The sequence below is a fragment of the Trypanosoma brucei genome, chromosome 9 (assembly GCF_000210295.1).
Source record: "Trypanosoma brucei gambiense DAL972 chromosome 9, complete sequence".
Taxonomy (NCBI): domain Eukaryota; phylum Euglenozoa; class Kinetoplastea; order Trypanosomatida; family Trypanosomatidae; genus Trypanosoma; species Trypanosoma brucei.
In genome coordinates, this window is record NC_026742.1 from 322,861 (window position 1) to 337,229 (window position 14,369).

Genomic DNA, 14,369 nt, shown 5'->3' on the forward strand with positions numbered 1-14,369 from the left:
TGAGGAAAGCAGTGAGGGAAAATCGAAAGGGGAAGGGAAATTGAAATCTGTATCAACCCTCATACACGCAAGATGGTGTGTATGTGTGGGAGATTGAACAATGGCGCCTGTGTAGTTCTATATCCCCATAGAAATACACAGACATTTATGGTTGCGGAATCGTTTCTATCCGTGACCCGCCTTACAGCAACCAACACACATCCGTTTGGTTGGCAACTTTCTTAACCAAACGTTCACGCAAACCTCTCAACTACCTATACAAAAAGCATGACGGCGTGTACAAGCCACCTCACTGTGCATATCCTACCGTGACCGCTGCCGAAACGACGAGTACCTGGCGGAAGGAACGTCACCAGCGAAGTTTATGGCTCTTCGTTGGCGCCGTCTCCCGGTTCTGTTGGTCCTGTCCAAGCCTTGCATTAGGGAAGGTGTTTTGGCATTTCTTTGATCAATCGACCCTTCCCGCGATCTCCCCGACTCTTGTGAAACAGGGCAGATGACAGTCACAGCCCGGTCGTCACCCACTGGGAGAACTTGCAGGCATCCATCGCTACAAGAGTCTAACAAAGAAGTTTGTGACGATTTACCTTCTGTCTCAGGCGCAGGTCCCTCTTTTGCATTCTCGATTATCGAGCTCACCGTTTCCAAAGGTCCAAACCACGCTGACGACCACCGTGACATCCCTCCTCTCGCTTCGGCCGGCAGAGAAAAAGACGGTGACCCCGAAGCAACGCACCCCGAGGATGTCCGAGGCGAATCGGTTGCCCACGCTCCCATTGTTTCATGCGGAGGTAAGATCCGACTATGATGGATATTACATGTAGTCATATCCTTTGGCATTCCGTTAGGAGACTCAACAAAAATATCACTGTTAGGGGAATGCGCCGTTATTGATTCATCCACAAACCACTCAGATTCTTCGGGTACCGCTTGGAACGTGTACGAGGGCACAAAGGGAGTGCGATGGTAAAAATTGACATCCAGCACATCAACGTACATGTCGTCTGACATCCGCGGTACAAAAGGGTGACTGCCAGTACCGTTAGGCACACCAAACCACGACCGATCCCTGTTATGTTGCGATGGTAACAAGATACCACCGCTTCGCATGCCACTTGACTCTTCACAAGGTATATATCGACTACCACCGCTTATTATAGAAGAAGGAAACCCCCTTCCCGTGAAGAGCGAACTGGTAGTGATGGGAGGCCCCTCGTGCTGGCTGGAGGGTAGAGGCATTTTGCTTCCCTGCTGCCGCGCAACATCCACGCGGTGTGTTTTGTCAGTTCCGCCACCGTCAGTGATATTTCCCTCACTCGCTGATTCATCCTTCAACGTGGGAGGCGTTGTGGACTCGTGCCCAACAGCATCGGTGGTAGTTTCCGCACGCGGCGACCGCAGCTCAGTTGCTGCCTTCACTGACCAGTCCAATGCCACGCAGTCGACCCCACGACTGCTACTTCCTCCGCTTGAGGTTAATCCAATTGGGCGACGAGTGGAACGGCGGGCGCGCCTCGGGATCCTTGACGACCCTTCAGCCTTATTTCCCCCCAACCGAATACCACTGTTACTTCTATTAACATTGTTAATACCACCTTCACTCACGCGCATTGCAGGGTCGCTGTGACGAATAGAACCGATTTGATTATGGTCATCGCCTGCGTCTTGAAAACCAGTACTGGTGGTGTTGCTACTGGGAGCAAGGCCTCTTTGAACCGTTGCTCGCGCCTTACTGCCTCCGGTCCACCGAAGCATTACAGTACCTTGCGAAAGTTATGTTTGTATGACGCGCTATTAAGCGATCGTGCGTGAGTCCGAGGAAGTAATAGACAAGAACAGTTTTACCACTACCGACGTGTCACTCCAACACCTCCCTTTCTGTACCTAATCCTGCTAAAAAAAAGGGTTTCTTATGTGACCACAACGCAATGTCACAAAGAGTGTCACAAAAACACACACAAAAACGAATATATCACTTGCTGCGAGAGTCCTTTCGTTTCTCATTTAATGTATTGTCAAATCGAAGAAATTAAATGGAAAAAATGCGGCAGAACAGAAGAAAGATGAAAAGAGAAGTGAGTCTGGTACGCCAGATGCAAGAAAAACAACGAGTCCTGAAGAAGTATAATAGAAGGGTTAACACAAGAAAGATGGGAAGAAAACATAGTAACGTAAAACAAAACGAAACACTCATTCACTCACTCACTAACTCATATATATATATATATATATATATATATACAAATAACACGACACCTGTGCATCAAAGCATGTGTACGCCGATAAGGAAAGAGACACTGGCAACAGTCAGTAGCTAAGCCACCACAAACAGAGTAGGAAAGGAAAGAGAAAAAGAGAAGACGAGAAAAAACCGTAAATGTGCTTCGACCATCGACCTCCTTCGATTAGTGTTGTTGTGGACCACAAAAAGGCCAAAGAAAAGAAGGATGCCAGTGAATTTAAAAAAAAAAAATCTCATGGCAACGATAAATGTAGGTGAGGTGGGCGGAATCATGTGCATTGCATTCGCTTGCTTGCCCACTGAGTACAAGGGAAAGCAACAACAAAAAAGGGGAGAGGAAGCGAGGAGAGAAGGAAAAACAGCCGACATTCGGAAGTGTGTAGTGAAAAGAGGGAAGAGCGACAACAACTGCAAAGAGCAGTAGAACAAAGGTATATATATATATATATATATATAGTCCCCTCCAAACTCCCTAGAACCACACAAACAAAAACGGTGGAAGTCAAACTATTTCCCTCGTTCTCACTCATATTTTTAAGCACTCAAGCGCATGTACATTCTACAATTATAACGGGGTCTATACTGATCCCATACAACCCGCTGACAGCACCGCTACCCTCACCGTCTCGTAACATACTCAGTTACGCCATCAATACCCAGCCCCATGAACCGTTTATATTCTCCCCGTGTTGCTTCGCTTCTGACGCACATAGATAAGGTGGAACAGGGATAAAAATAAACTCCCTTCGGGCAATAAGTCATTTTTTCACCTCTTATAACAGTCTACAACCTTCTCCGTCCCACACCCACACCATCATTATCATTATCTTCGGTTTTTCAACTTTATCACCATCATCTTTTCACTCACACGACACACAAACCTTCAACCCCCCCCCACACACACACCACACTCTAATACAACCACATCAGATGCTCCAAAGAGCCTTTCACCTTAACCTCGTGATTACAAACAGCAACAAAAAGACGCACTCCTATTCGTTTTCACTCCTTCGCTCCTACTCCAATTTCCTTTTTGCACAGAATCAAACAGCAATACTTACACAAGCCGACAAAAAACAGTGAGACACCGGGGGCAGCAGTGGTGGTAAAGTAAAGTGAAGTTGAAGTGAAGGGGAAAAAGAAACAAACAGACAAAAAAAGAAGGGGGGAAGCAGTCATTCAGCTGCTGGACAAAATAAAAAGTAAAGGTTGTATAACAAGAAGTGCTCCTATAGGGTACAGCTGCTGTGCGCACATTTGACGAAGATAAGGAAAAAGGTGGTGTGGTGACGCGAACAGAGTGTGGCGGGGGGGCATGGAAAAAAATAAGTGAATGTCGACATCTCCCTTCCCGAATATCCAAACAAAGTACACCGAAACGAAGGGGAAAACAACAGTTATACATACCTACTTCAATCAATAGATTACCTTAATGGTTGACCAAAATTATAAGATACCTCCCCTTCCCTCTTTCCTCTTCACTAACTTTCTCATACGTAGCGCTCAGCAAACTTCAACAAGGGACCATCGAACTGCGCCCACTGGTAAAAGTCTGGTAATCCACCAACAACAGGTTCAGTGAATGGCGTGGAAGATATGTTAGATGCTACCGAAGGGGATATTGTGCGGCACCGGCCATTAACTTCGCCTGCTTCCTGCCCTGACAAGTTCAACTTCGGCGTTGGTGTGCCCGCTTGCGCGTCAGTGTGTGCGCTCTCGCGGTACTGTCGGTAATATTTCGCCGCATCAATCAACAATTTGACACCCGATGGTTTTTCATCCTGCGCGGCACGAAATGAGGAAACTCCCGCCGCAGCAGCGTTACCCGATGGGGGCCCGCCTCCATTCACAGAGGCAGACGCACTGCCTTCCGTTCCCAAGCCAGAAGAGTCACCACCACCACCACCGTGCAGGGCAACCTTTTTGGCAAGTTGCCGCTCGTACTCCTCCACAGCATTCCATGACATAAGCTGCAGGGCTGCGGCAAGCAAAAACAATGGAGCGCAATAATACCCGCAAGGAGGAACACCGGTAGCACCTATATCCCTGCGGTGTCCAGGGTCAGGTACACCGTCCCTAAAGCACGGCATAAACCAAACATCAGCACGACATCGATTAGGGATGATACCAACAACTGGAATACGTGCGTAGAATGGTTGATCCGCAGATTGTAAAGTTGGACCGCAGTGGGAACCGAGGGAAGCAGTGTTGGTTGAATCCACAAAGGAGAGCGATGGACTTGTATGTGTCGTCTCGTGAGCCACACCACTTGTAATGGAGGCTTCACGGGCAGCCGCTGCATCCGCGCTGCTGCCATTCAAATCCACAGGCTTCTCGAAATTTGAGACGACGGCCGAAACCCCCGCAGCAATACCACCAGCGGCTACGGAGGGTGGTAAGGCTGGCGAAAGGGGTGCGGTGCAACCTGGAGACACTGATTTCGGTGTCTGTGCTGTTGTTTGCTCTGTCACTGACACTTCCCGCCGTGACGGGGCCCACATATCCCACCGTAAGGCTGCTCGGTCAGCACGAAAAACGGGACTCATCCAGCTCTTGTTCATGCATTCAAGAGCACTCGAAGACTGTGATAACGGCGCGATCTCACGACGTGGCGGCCGCGGTGCATAATAAACAATGAAACTGCCACAATTGTGCTTGGCACAGTGGTTTTGATCGAACACAGGCCTCCAGAGCACAGCAATCCATGACTGGTAATCAAGTTCTGTGACGTTAGCAGTAAGAAGTACGGAATAGCGTGGATCCTGTGCGGCAAGATCACGCACTTGCTCTAACACAAGGCTTCGTTGGTCAGGGCGTTCCGCGGCACCCCACGTGAGCCACCCCACACCGGAGCTATCATCCATCTCTTCTGATCCGTCACGTACCGTCGAAGCTGTTTCTACCGATCCCCTAGGTGTGGCACAATCCTTACCAGTTGCCGATTTTGTTATAGCAGGGTAGGTGCACGCAAGCGGGGGCTCATGGTCAGTATCCCCTTGGCCACTTTCCCCGGTGCAGACGCACGTCGGTGAAGTGCGGCCGCTAGCTGGCCGTCGTTGGAAGGCGTTACAGGAATCGTCCCCCGATCTCAACTGCATAGCCTTCAGTTCCGCGTAGGTAGCGGACGATTCAAGAAAACGAAGCCGAAAACCACTAAGAAACGGACTATACACCACGGTTTCCTGCGGAAATCGCATCGGTGTGAGGGGAACTGGTTGCGCTAGCCGAACCGCGCAGGCAAATGGCATGTCCAGCGACTCCCATATACAACGCAGAGGGATTAAGGGTTCAACAAACGTTGGAGGGTGACCTCCTCGAGATGGCGTGCGTTCCTCATTGCCGGGTGTTGCACTTTTTGGTGACGCAGCGGGCGACTCGACAAGGCGGGTGGCTAAAAGGATGGGAGAAACAGCACAGACAAATGAAACGATATTCCCGTAAACTTGCGGTTCAAATGGGATGTCGGCACCCCCCTCATCAAAGAGATCCTCCAGTGCTCCATGTTGCTCATACATCGGAGGGTGGAGTGGCAAATGTCGGGCGTGGCCTGGTGCCCGCGCGTGACTCCACGGGCTTGCACTGCTTGGTGTCTGGGCTGTAGCCCTCCCGCCCCCATCCCCACATGTCAACCCCGACATTTGTGTGGGGCTTCCCTCTAACGGTTGCCGCCGGTGTTGAGAAGTAGGTGACTTCCACATGTAATTACCCGCAACACTCCTCACCGTTTCGTGGCCCCCTCCACCGGCAAGCAGGAGGGGGCCCGACCGCTCACCACTCGCACATGATTCTGTGCAGGAGTAACCACCCTGATAAGCGATGCCCACTGCTATATTTGACCGATGGTGCTGCAAATCTTTAGGGGGTACGGGTTCCCACTGCGATGCTCGGTGTGCTGTCGGAGACTTGTGTGAGCATCCTTGGTGATGCTTCGTCCCCAATGCTTCTGCTGCGGGAGGCCCACAAGTGGGAGACACACCCGTCGGCGTATGACCGAATAGGTTTGTTGGCTCCCCATACGGCTGCCTCTGATTGTGCAACATTTCCGTGTCGTGACCGTGATCACCAAGCATTGTTAGCGCTGGTGGTTTCAACTCTTGATTGCAAGAGATACATAGATTTCCCTCCCTTGCCTTCGGTTTCCCTTGATCGGTTTGACTTGTTTTTTGCCCAGCAGTAACTTCGCACCCTGCGGCTCCCTGTTCATCTACCTTCCCAGGTAACTTGTTAGTTTTCTCCGTAGTGTTTATCTTGGTAGAGGCATATGACTCACCCTGTCCGCCGTTTTCACCCAGAGGGAACAAACCATCACTCTTATATTGACATGCATTTTGGTTACACCGTTTCCCAGCGTCGTTTGGGTGTAGGGGAAGTCCCTGGTGGCCACCTTCGTCCAGCGAACAATGTTTTGTCCCCCCAAACGTCCTATTGTTCTCCCTGCTTCCGTCGTTGGAATTTTTACCATGACTATTTCTTCTTTCATTCAGATACCTAGAATCTCCAGGTGGGCCCGCAACACTTTTTTCTGTTTCCACACTTCGATCCAGAGCATCAGAACAATCCTCCTGACCAACCCCTGGTCCCCGCATGCTTCCCTCAACGAAAAAAGGAGGAGTTTCCCTAGAAGTGGAGCCGTCACCAGTATCACACCTCCTCCCGTCAACGTACGATGGAATGATGCCCTTATTACCTCCACTCACCGCGGAGTCCGAGGGAAGCATCACACGCTCGTCGGTGCGTGGAGCTTCCCCGTAGAAGAACGTTGGAGGAGATGGATTTATTGTGCCCCCAAAACACTGTTGGTGCTGACTATTGTGGTGAAAATTGTGATAGACCTGGTGTGGTTGATGATAACGATGTTGCTGCTGCTGCTGGTGCTCTCTATAGCGGTTCTGCTCATCCATCTGCTGACGAATTTGATGGTATATGTAGGCGTCATCGTTGGTGGAAGGACCGGTTGCTATGGCAGTTGGGGCTGATCGTGACAGGTAGCCGTAATGACGCGGGGTTGATCGCCACTGGTGGTTGTGACCATTGCCACTTGTACCTAACATGGCCGGCGCCAAAAGCGGTGGAACCAACCCTCCACAACCTGGTGGGGGCATACCAACAAATGGAGGAACCTGATGGAACGGACCCACCCGCTGCTGAGAAGGATTTTGCACACAATTTTCCATTGGCATATCCACAAACGAAGTTGCATCTGGTAGGGGAAGCGGTTGTGGCGGCTGCGGCACCGGGCGCGGACCTTCCCCAAATTGACCCCACCGATGTACCTGCTGACCAGATACCATTGAGGACTCAACGGACCCCGGCGATGCGGCAACGCACGGGGCCCTTTGAGCAATTTTCATTAGCCATGGGCGCTGCGATTGCGATGGTTGTTTCTGTTGCGGTTGATGTTTCTGAAAACTTGGTATCGGACCGCCTATAAGTGCCGGGGGTCCACTACGACACGTTGGTGCCTCCACGAAGACTCTCGAACAGTCTCCGTTTCCCGCTGATGCGTCCATAACACACTGAAGGCCGTCCGCGCTACTACTACTAAGCTGACTCTTCGATGAAACATCACATGATAACGGGGCAGTTACACCCTTCTCCACGTAAGTGTAGTTTAGCATGTGAACTCACTAGAGAGACATCAAAAGAATGTACAGCGTTATAGTGTTACAAAAAGGAGAAAAGAAGAAAAGAGAAGGGAAGAGAAACGAATCAGTGGCCGGAGCAAAGGAAGATCAAGTGCCGAGAAATAAAACGAATACAACGGTGTCCCTCGATGCGAACTCGTTGTGTGGGCACCCACACAGCAGAGCAGAAAAAAAAATGTGGTTATTTTCTTTTTTCAACCTATGTTACACACCGGGAGACATCAGGCTGTGGATATACATGCACGTATATATATATATATATAATTATATTTATTTATTTACGTAATAACGTACCTCTCTTTTCTCATTCCTAAACGGCCATTGGAGCTCCTCTGATCACCTCCAACTCCTCTTCACCTTCTTTTATTACCCCCACCCGAAGTGCTGCACGCACAGGCGTTTGAGAGTTTCCCCCATAATGACCCATAATGGAGTAATATACTCAGCATGGCACGATCTGACCTTACCACTTCTTATCAAAACTCCATTTGTTTCCTCCTCCTTCCTTCCTTCCTTCCCTCATTCCTTCAGTCTACTTCCCCTCCTTTACCTCTTCTCTACTATCAGGAGGACGAAACAAACTCAATCCGCGCTTTCATCCTCTTCATACCAAACCTCTACACCCGTGTTCATCATTATTATCAATCCACCTCATTAACCTTCCTTCTCTTCGCTCTGTTATTCAAATATATACGCACCACAACTATCAGATCCGCACACATACACATACACATACACACCTTCTTTTTTTTTCCTTCCTTCCTTCCTGTTATTCTCAACTTTACAGTCACATCGCTTTATTTTTGCCCACCTCTTCTTCCTTCCCACCACTTTCCCTGATTTATGTACCTCTTCCAGGTGCTCCTATCCATCAGAGGAATCTGAAATGTTTTTCCGGTGCATATCTTCTCTGGACTCGTAATATATTTTTGGTGGGCAAAAACATACGGAGTGAAGGGGGAAAAAAAAAAGTACCAAGAAGGGGAAAAAGGGGGGAAAAAGAAGTGAAAAAATCATTCAAATGATTTGCGTGTACATCCTCACCAGCCGCCAGGAGATAAAAATCACAAGAGGTGCCTTTCAGCAACGGCGCGTTAGAGCACTTCAAAAAAAAAAAAAAAGAGGAAACATGTGGAGTGGAGTGGAGTGGTGAACAACCTGAAGAGGTTGGCCAAAGAAAGAAATTTGAGGAAAAAAAAGAAGAAGCAAAAGGAATTCTCCACACACACACACACAAAAAAAAAGAGAGGGAAGGTGATGGAGAAGAGGGGGGGAAAGAGTTTAAAAGAGGAAACCAAAGGTGTAAAACAACAAAGCGAAAAGACGGTAAAAAAAAAAAGGAAAGAGGGAGAAAACGGACAAAGAGCAAGGAGTAACAAGAAAGAAAAGAACAAAATAGAGCAAACGTGAGCTAACCCCATTTTTTTTGTCCTTTCACCACATAAAAGCAAACTACAGATCAAAAAAATAAAAAAACACGTATGTCTGTCTCTCTCTCTCCCCCTCCCCCTAGTTTCCCCTTGTTTTCCTCTCCTTTCCTTCCCTCTTTTGTTTTTTCTATTTTTGGTCCCTCATATTTAAAAAAAAAAACAGAGGATTCTTAACAAACCCATAGCGCATGTCTGCATTTGCCGTCGTTTGCCCGTGAGCACACGCATACACACACACACGCAAACATCTATTGTTGGCACTCTTCGTTCCGTTTTTTGTTTTCCACCTTTCACTTCCCGATGTTATTATTGTTGCTTTTTGATTGCCCTCGTTTACTGTTGTTTTTTTTTTTGATATGGAGGTCTTCCTCATATATTCTAATGATATAATCGTAATATTGAATAAAAAGAAGGTCAGTTGAGCTAAAATCCCATTCACAAATCGTATGTGTGGTGGGCTGAAACGAGAGGGTGCAAGAAAAAAAAGAAACGATCACAAACACACACACACACACACGAGGAGAAAGGCACGGACTTGCACCGCACGTGCATATGTAAATATATATAAGCAGAGAGCAACAGATAAAAAAATTGTGGCATATGAACACAAAAAGGGAAAGAAGAAACATGAGCACATATTCGCTCGTATTAACTTCGCCTCCTCCCCCCTTACAAACATACACCCACTCGCGTGTCTCAATGCATAAGTAAGTAGCCGTAGAACCACTAGAGACAGTGGGAGCTTACTCTGCAGCGTACAATACATCCAACAATGCGGTCACCAATGTACGCGTCGTGCGGTCTGTGGATGACTCATCGACTAGAGGTAAAACAATAGCCTCTACCTGCCTCAACTTGTCGTAGTAAAACTGTCGCTCTCTAGTGGCTTTAAGCAATGCTGCAGCTGCCACCGCGGAGTCACCCTCGCTGCTGCTTTCCCCGCGGCTCCCTGAGCGTGACATTCCCGCTGACATGGAAGGTGTTGCCGCCGACACCGATTGCAGAAGCTTCCCTGACGCATTTTTCGACATCAGGGGTGATACTATCATCTCCACTGAAGCATGGGGGTCAACCGCACACCGTTCCCTCACATTTGAAGGATTCACCACACCGGAAAGGGAGTTTCTGCTCCTTACCGCGGTCCTCACAGGGGTAGTACCACCAGGTCGGCACGTGCGTTCGGAGATGTCGCCGCTACCACTAAGAACACCAGAACTGCTACCTGCATTATTAGTCTTAGGCGGTATCATCGGTTGGTCACGGCCCCTGCGCACAATGTTGGGCCCCACAGCCCCTGACTTGGTTGTTGTAGCTTCTCCCATCGGAGTCATATCCTTGTCATCGGTGGTGGATTCACTCGTCGATAACGGCGGTGTCTGCTTGTCCCCTACGGCTGCCGCTGCCTCGCCCGCAAACGCGGTACGGGGGCGAAACCCACTTCCCTCTTTCCCTGGTAGTGAGTGGCGGGGATTCGAGCGGCCGCGCATCGTGGGGGACTGTTGCGTAGCTCCACGTGGACCGGTACTGTTCGTGTCCAGAAGCCGCCGCGCCCCAGCAGGGGTTGTGACTCTTGACCTATCCACAGGGGTGGACGTCCGTCTGGATATGGGAGACTTCTTTATACCATCCACTGGTGCAGTGTGAAGTGTGGAAGTGCTCACAGCAGCAGGACCTTGAATGACGGGAGGCTCAGTGGATGGCGTTAACTTCCCCGAGCAACACACAGAAGTCGTTCGTGGAGATCCCCTCTTCAGCCCGGGGGCATCCCCGCGAGACGGTAACACTGCGCGGGAAGCTGCCGGTTTATCGTCGTTGGTGCCGACAGAGGTGCTATGCTGGCTCTGCTCAGAGATCAGTGACGCATCCTCTGAAGCATCGCAGTGGCGATACCTTGGTTGCCGCTGATATCCCGTCTCACCACGGTACTCCTCCCGACCGTGCTGCGGCATAAGCACATCACCAAGGCCACGGAACCACTGCAAGAGCTGCAGGTTGGCCTGGAATGCACCTTTTATAAGCTTATCCACATCGTCCACAAGCACCTCAGGGGGCGGAATGCCGTTCTTCTGTAGAGCATCAGCCATGAGCTTCAGGTTCGACACTGCTTCAAAGTCATGTCTTGCGGGTACCTTAGCTCTTGCTATAAGAGCTGGATGCACGAACGGAAGCATCTGCGGAAGCAACAGCACGTATGGCACACCATTGCCGCAGTGCTCCACTTTGCACAATCGAGGCACTTCATAGCCTGAGGCCGTCACGTGAGGCATAAGGTCATTAAGCCACGCAAGAAGCTCGGTACGCGTCCCACGTGATGGAACAATGTTCACCAGCCCATGGGTATTGCGATGGTCCATCGGTAACGATAATAACGGGGACGGTGGTACCAACGGTTGCAGTTCTTTGGTCTTACTGCCTACTTCACCAAACTATATAAAACTTTATATTTCTCACAATCCTCTTTTTTTATTATCGTATATGTGGCCCATGTAAAATAAAAACGGAAAAAGAGAGGCTGCAGATGCGAGACCCCACCGCCTACAACATTTCGTGTGGAGAGGTACGAAGATGTGACTGACACACCCCTTGGTTAAGGACATACAATTTAAGGGCATTAAGGGAATTGCCCTCCGCCGCCAGACTCGCAACATGTTGCGTGAACATATCCAGCATATAAGAATATGCATATCCATTGTTGTCAGCGCTCCCGGTTGCGGCCCTCCCCATCGTACCATCTCCCATCATTTTAGGAAAATGGCACTCAAAACATTTAGTAACGCGGCATCAACAACAAGTGCACGTTCCCCACCTTCTTCCCCCCTACCCCAACATTACATTCCTCGAGTCACGTCGGAGTATGCGAGGCCACAAAACGCTACTTTTCTAAATTCGACAGGTTGTATCACTCCACAGCCACACTGGACCAAATTTGCCCTCGCTCTTCACAGCGTACTGTGTGCAATGGCACGTGCCTAGAAAGAGCAATCACGAAAAACTGTGGTTGTTAAAAGACTCACGATGTCAATCACCATTTCGGTTTAATTTCCCCACTCAGTCAGACAACTCGCTTATATATATATATATATATATATATAACCAATATATCAGTGTCGGCCTTTCTAACGACCACCACCGTCCATTCCTTAACACACACACACACCCTCACGCAAGGACGCGCTAGGAACAGAATGATAGGATGTAAACAAGTTTCCTTTGGTTGACCACGAGGTAACTACTCGATGGACGAAACTACGCACGATGAATATTACCGGTAACATCTAGCGGGGTGCCAATATACCGAGGCGCACAGTGGTACAATCCTCGGAGGGAACAAGCTCACAGGGATGACGCCGGGCTACGTGTTTTAGCCAACGCTGCCGAGAGAGGAAGGTCGCCATGCAATCATCATACGGACATGTAAACGTAACGTTCTCTCCATACGAGTGCAGACCAGCCTCCGCTGCCGAAATATTTAGCACTTCAGCCGAGTTAACATTCTGCTGGGCAGCAAAACTCTGAGCCACACCTGCACAGCGCCTTGAAACTATCAAGCGACTGCGCTTAGTTCCCTTGCGCAACGGGGACCCCTCGTCAGCGTCGCCACAAAGGTCAACAGAGAATACATCGTCATCGATACCACAGTCGCCAAAAACATCATCGCGGAATGGACAATAGCACCTTAGATGCCGCTTCAACTGACGACGGTTGGCAAGTTCCTGTTCACAGTTTGGGCAAACGAAAAATGTATCAGCGGGACCAACGACAAACTCAGTGGGAGGAGGAGCGCATGTGTTAACCTTAACTTGTGTGTTGTCTCGGTCGGACCAACTAAGTACACGAGGTGGGTTAGGCCTGGAAGAGCAGTGACGCTCATGCCTGGTCCGCTTCCCCTTACAGGAAAATCCAACGTTGCAAAAACGACAGTTTATTCCCTCATCAGAAGTGGTGGATGAAGCATTCGGTGCCCCTTCATTGCAATCTAAAGCTGCAGTTGACTGCCGAGGAGCGCTACCGGAAGATGCAGCCACCGGTGGCACTACTACCTCAGGATGGAGGGTCCGAATATGTCTCTTCATGTTTGTGTTGGTTGTGAAGCCAACTAAGCACACGTAGCACTTGTACGGCCTCTCCTTCGTATGAGTGAGGAGATGTCGGCGGAAATGCGTCCCACCGCTGCTGTCCGGGCTGCGCCTCGTGGTGTAACAGCAGTACGGACAGCGCATAATCAAGTTCCTGAGACGCCGCCGCTTCCCAGAAACCGTCCGAGTGGGAACCTCCACTGCACCGCTGCAGCCTTCGTTATCCATGTAGACTCCCAGCTAATTTCCACTTGACACCCAGCTGGAAGGCAGAAAAGTGGGAGGGTACTCTGAGCAGAAGCAAAGATTTAAGGTGGACGTTGAAGGATGAAAAAAAAAATACTTACTTACCCGCGCTGAAAGGGGTAACGGCAACGTCACAAATTGTAGTTAGACATTTGGTACAGATACACAAGAAATGTAAGACATGAAGATACACATCAAAGAAAAAAGAGAACTGGCAAAACAAGAGCGGTGTCGGACACATTTAAGGCAGCCCCAACATCATATGTCATTTGGCTCTCAGTCTACCGCTGCAGCCGATAATTACATAAAAGAGAGATACCTTAGGAAGGAACGTTTTATTTCGTCCCACACTATCGGGGGCTCATACCACACTGTCGCCACACCACCTCAATGGGAAACAGCGTCCAGCGCACAACGACACCAATTCAACACTGAGGTATTACGATATTCAAGAAAAATTCAATAAAATATCCAGACAGTCAACATTATTTATGGTTTTTTAATGATGGAAGGGAGTGACCATCGTTAAGGAAAAAGATGACCGTCAATCCTACACACAAATAATCAAGTAATTATACATCGAAGCAGACAGTCGCAAATCATACATCAAGTAAAACTCTCGTTTTTTTTCTCTGCGACGATGTACTTCGACAAGATAAATATGTCCATCAAAACTTCCTTCATTCCATGACTCTCCTCAGAACAGGACTCGGAACATGTCCACAAGCGT

At 49.2% G+C, this 14,369-nt stretch overlaps 5 protein-coding genes across 5 annotated transcripts; 1 reads left to right on the top strand and 4 right to left on the bottom strand.

Annotated features, from left to right (window-relative positions):
- Nucleotides 1–303: 303 nt before the first annotated feature.
- On the bottom strand, nucleotides 304–1,755 carry TbgDal_IX1200 (hypothetical protein, conserved; the record flags this gene model as incomplete). The annotated part of the gene is made up of 1 exon (XM_011778014.1): nucleotides 304–1,755. The coding sequence occupies one exon, from the start codon at nucleotides 1,753–1,755 to the stop codon at nucleotides 304–306; it is 1,452 nt and encodes a 483-aa protein (XP_011776316.1).
- A 722-nt stretch (nucleotides 1,756–2,477) lies between these two features.
- Nucleotides 2,478–2,666, top strand: TbgDal_IX1210 (hypothetical protein; the record flags this gene model as incomplete). The annotated part of the gene is made up of 1 exon (XM_011778015.1): nucleotides 2,478–2,666. One exon carries the CDS (start codon nucleotides 2,478–2,480, stop codon nucleotides 2,664–2,666), a length of 189 nt encoding a protein of 62 aa, XP_011776317.1.
- Nucleotides 2,667–3,732: 1,066 nt separating this feature from the next.
- Nucleotides 3,733–7,860, bottom strand: TbgDal_IX1220 (hypothetical protein, conserved; the record flags this gene model as incomplete). Its single annotated transcript, XM_011778016.1, has 1 exon — nucleotides 3,733–7,860. One exon carries the CDS (start codon nucleotides 7,858–7,860, stop codon nucleotides 3,733–3,735), a length of 4,128 nt encoding a protein of 1,375 aa, XP_011776318.1.
- A 2,200-nt stretch (nucleotides 7,861–10,060) lies between these two features.
- Nucleotides 10,061–11,671, bottom strand: TbgDal_IX1230 (hypothetical protein, conserved; the record flags this gene model as incomplete). Its single annotated transcript, XM_011778017.1, has 1 exon — nucleotides 10,061–11,671. The coding sequence occupies one exon, from the start codon at nucleotides 11,669–11,671 to the stop codon at nucleotides 10,061–10,063; it is 1,611 nt and encodes a 536-aa protein (XP_011776319.1).
- Nucleotides 11,672–12,592: 921 nt separating this feature from the next.
- TbgDal_IX1240 (hypothetical protein, conserved) lies at nucleotides 12,593–13,621 on the bottom strand (the record flags this gene model as incomplete). The annotated part of the gene is made up of 1 exon (XM_011778018.1): nucleotides 12,593–13,621. The coding sequence occupies one exon, from the start codon at nucleotides 13,619–13,621 to the stop codon at nucleotides 12,593–12,595; it is 1,029 nt and encodes a 342-aa protein (XP_011776320.1).
- Nucleotides 13,622–14,369: the final 748 nt, after the last annotated feature.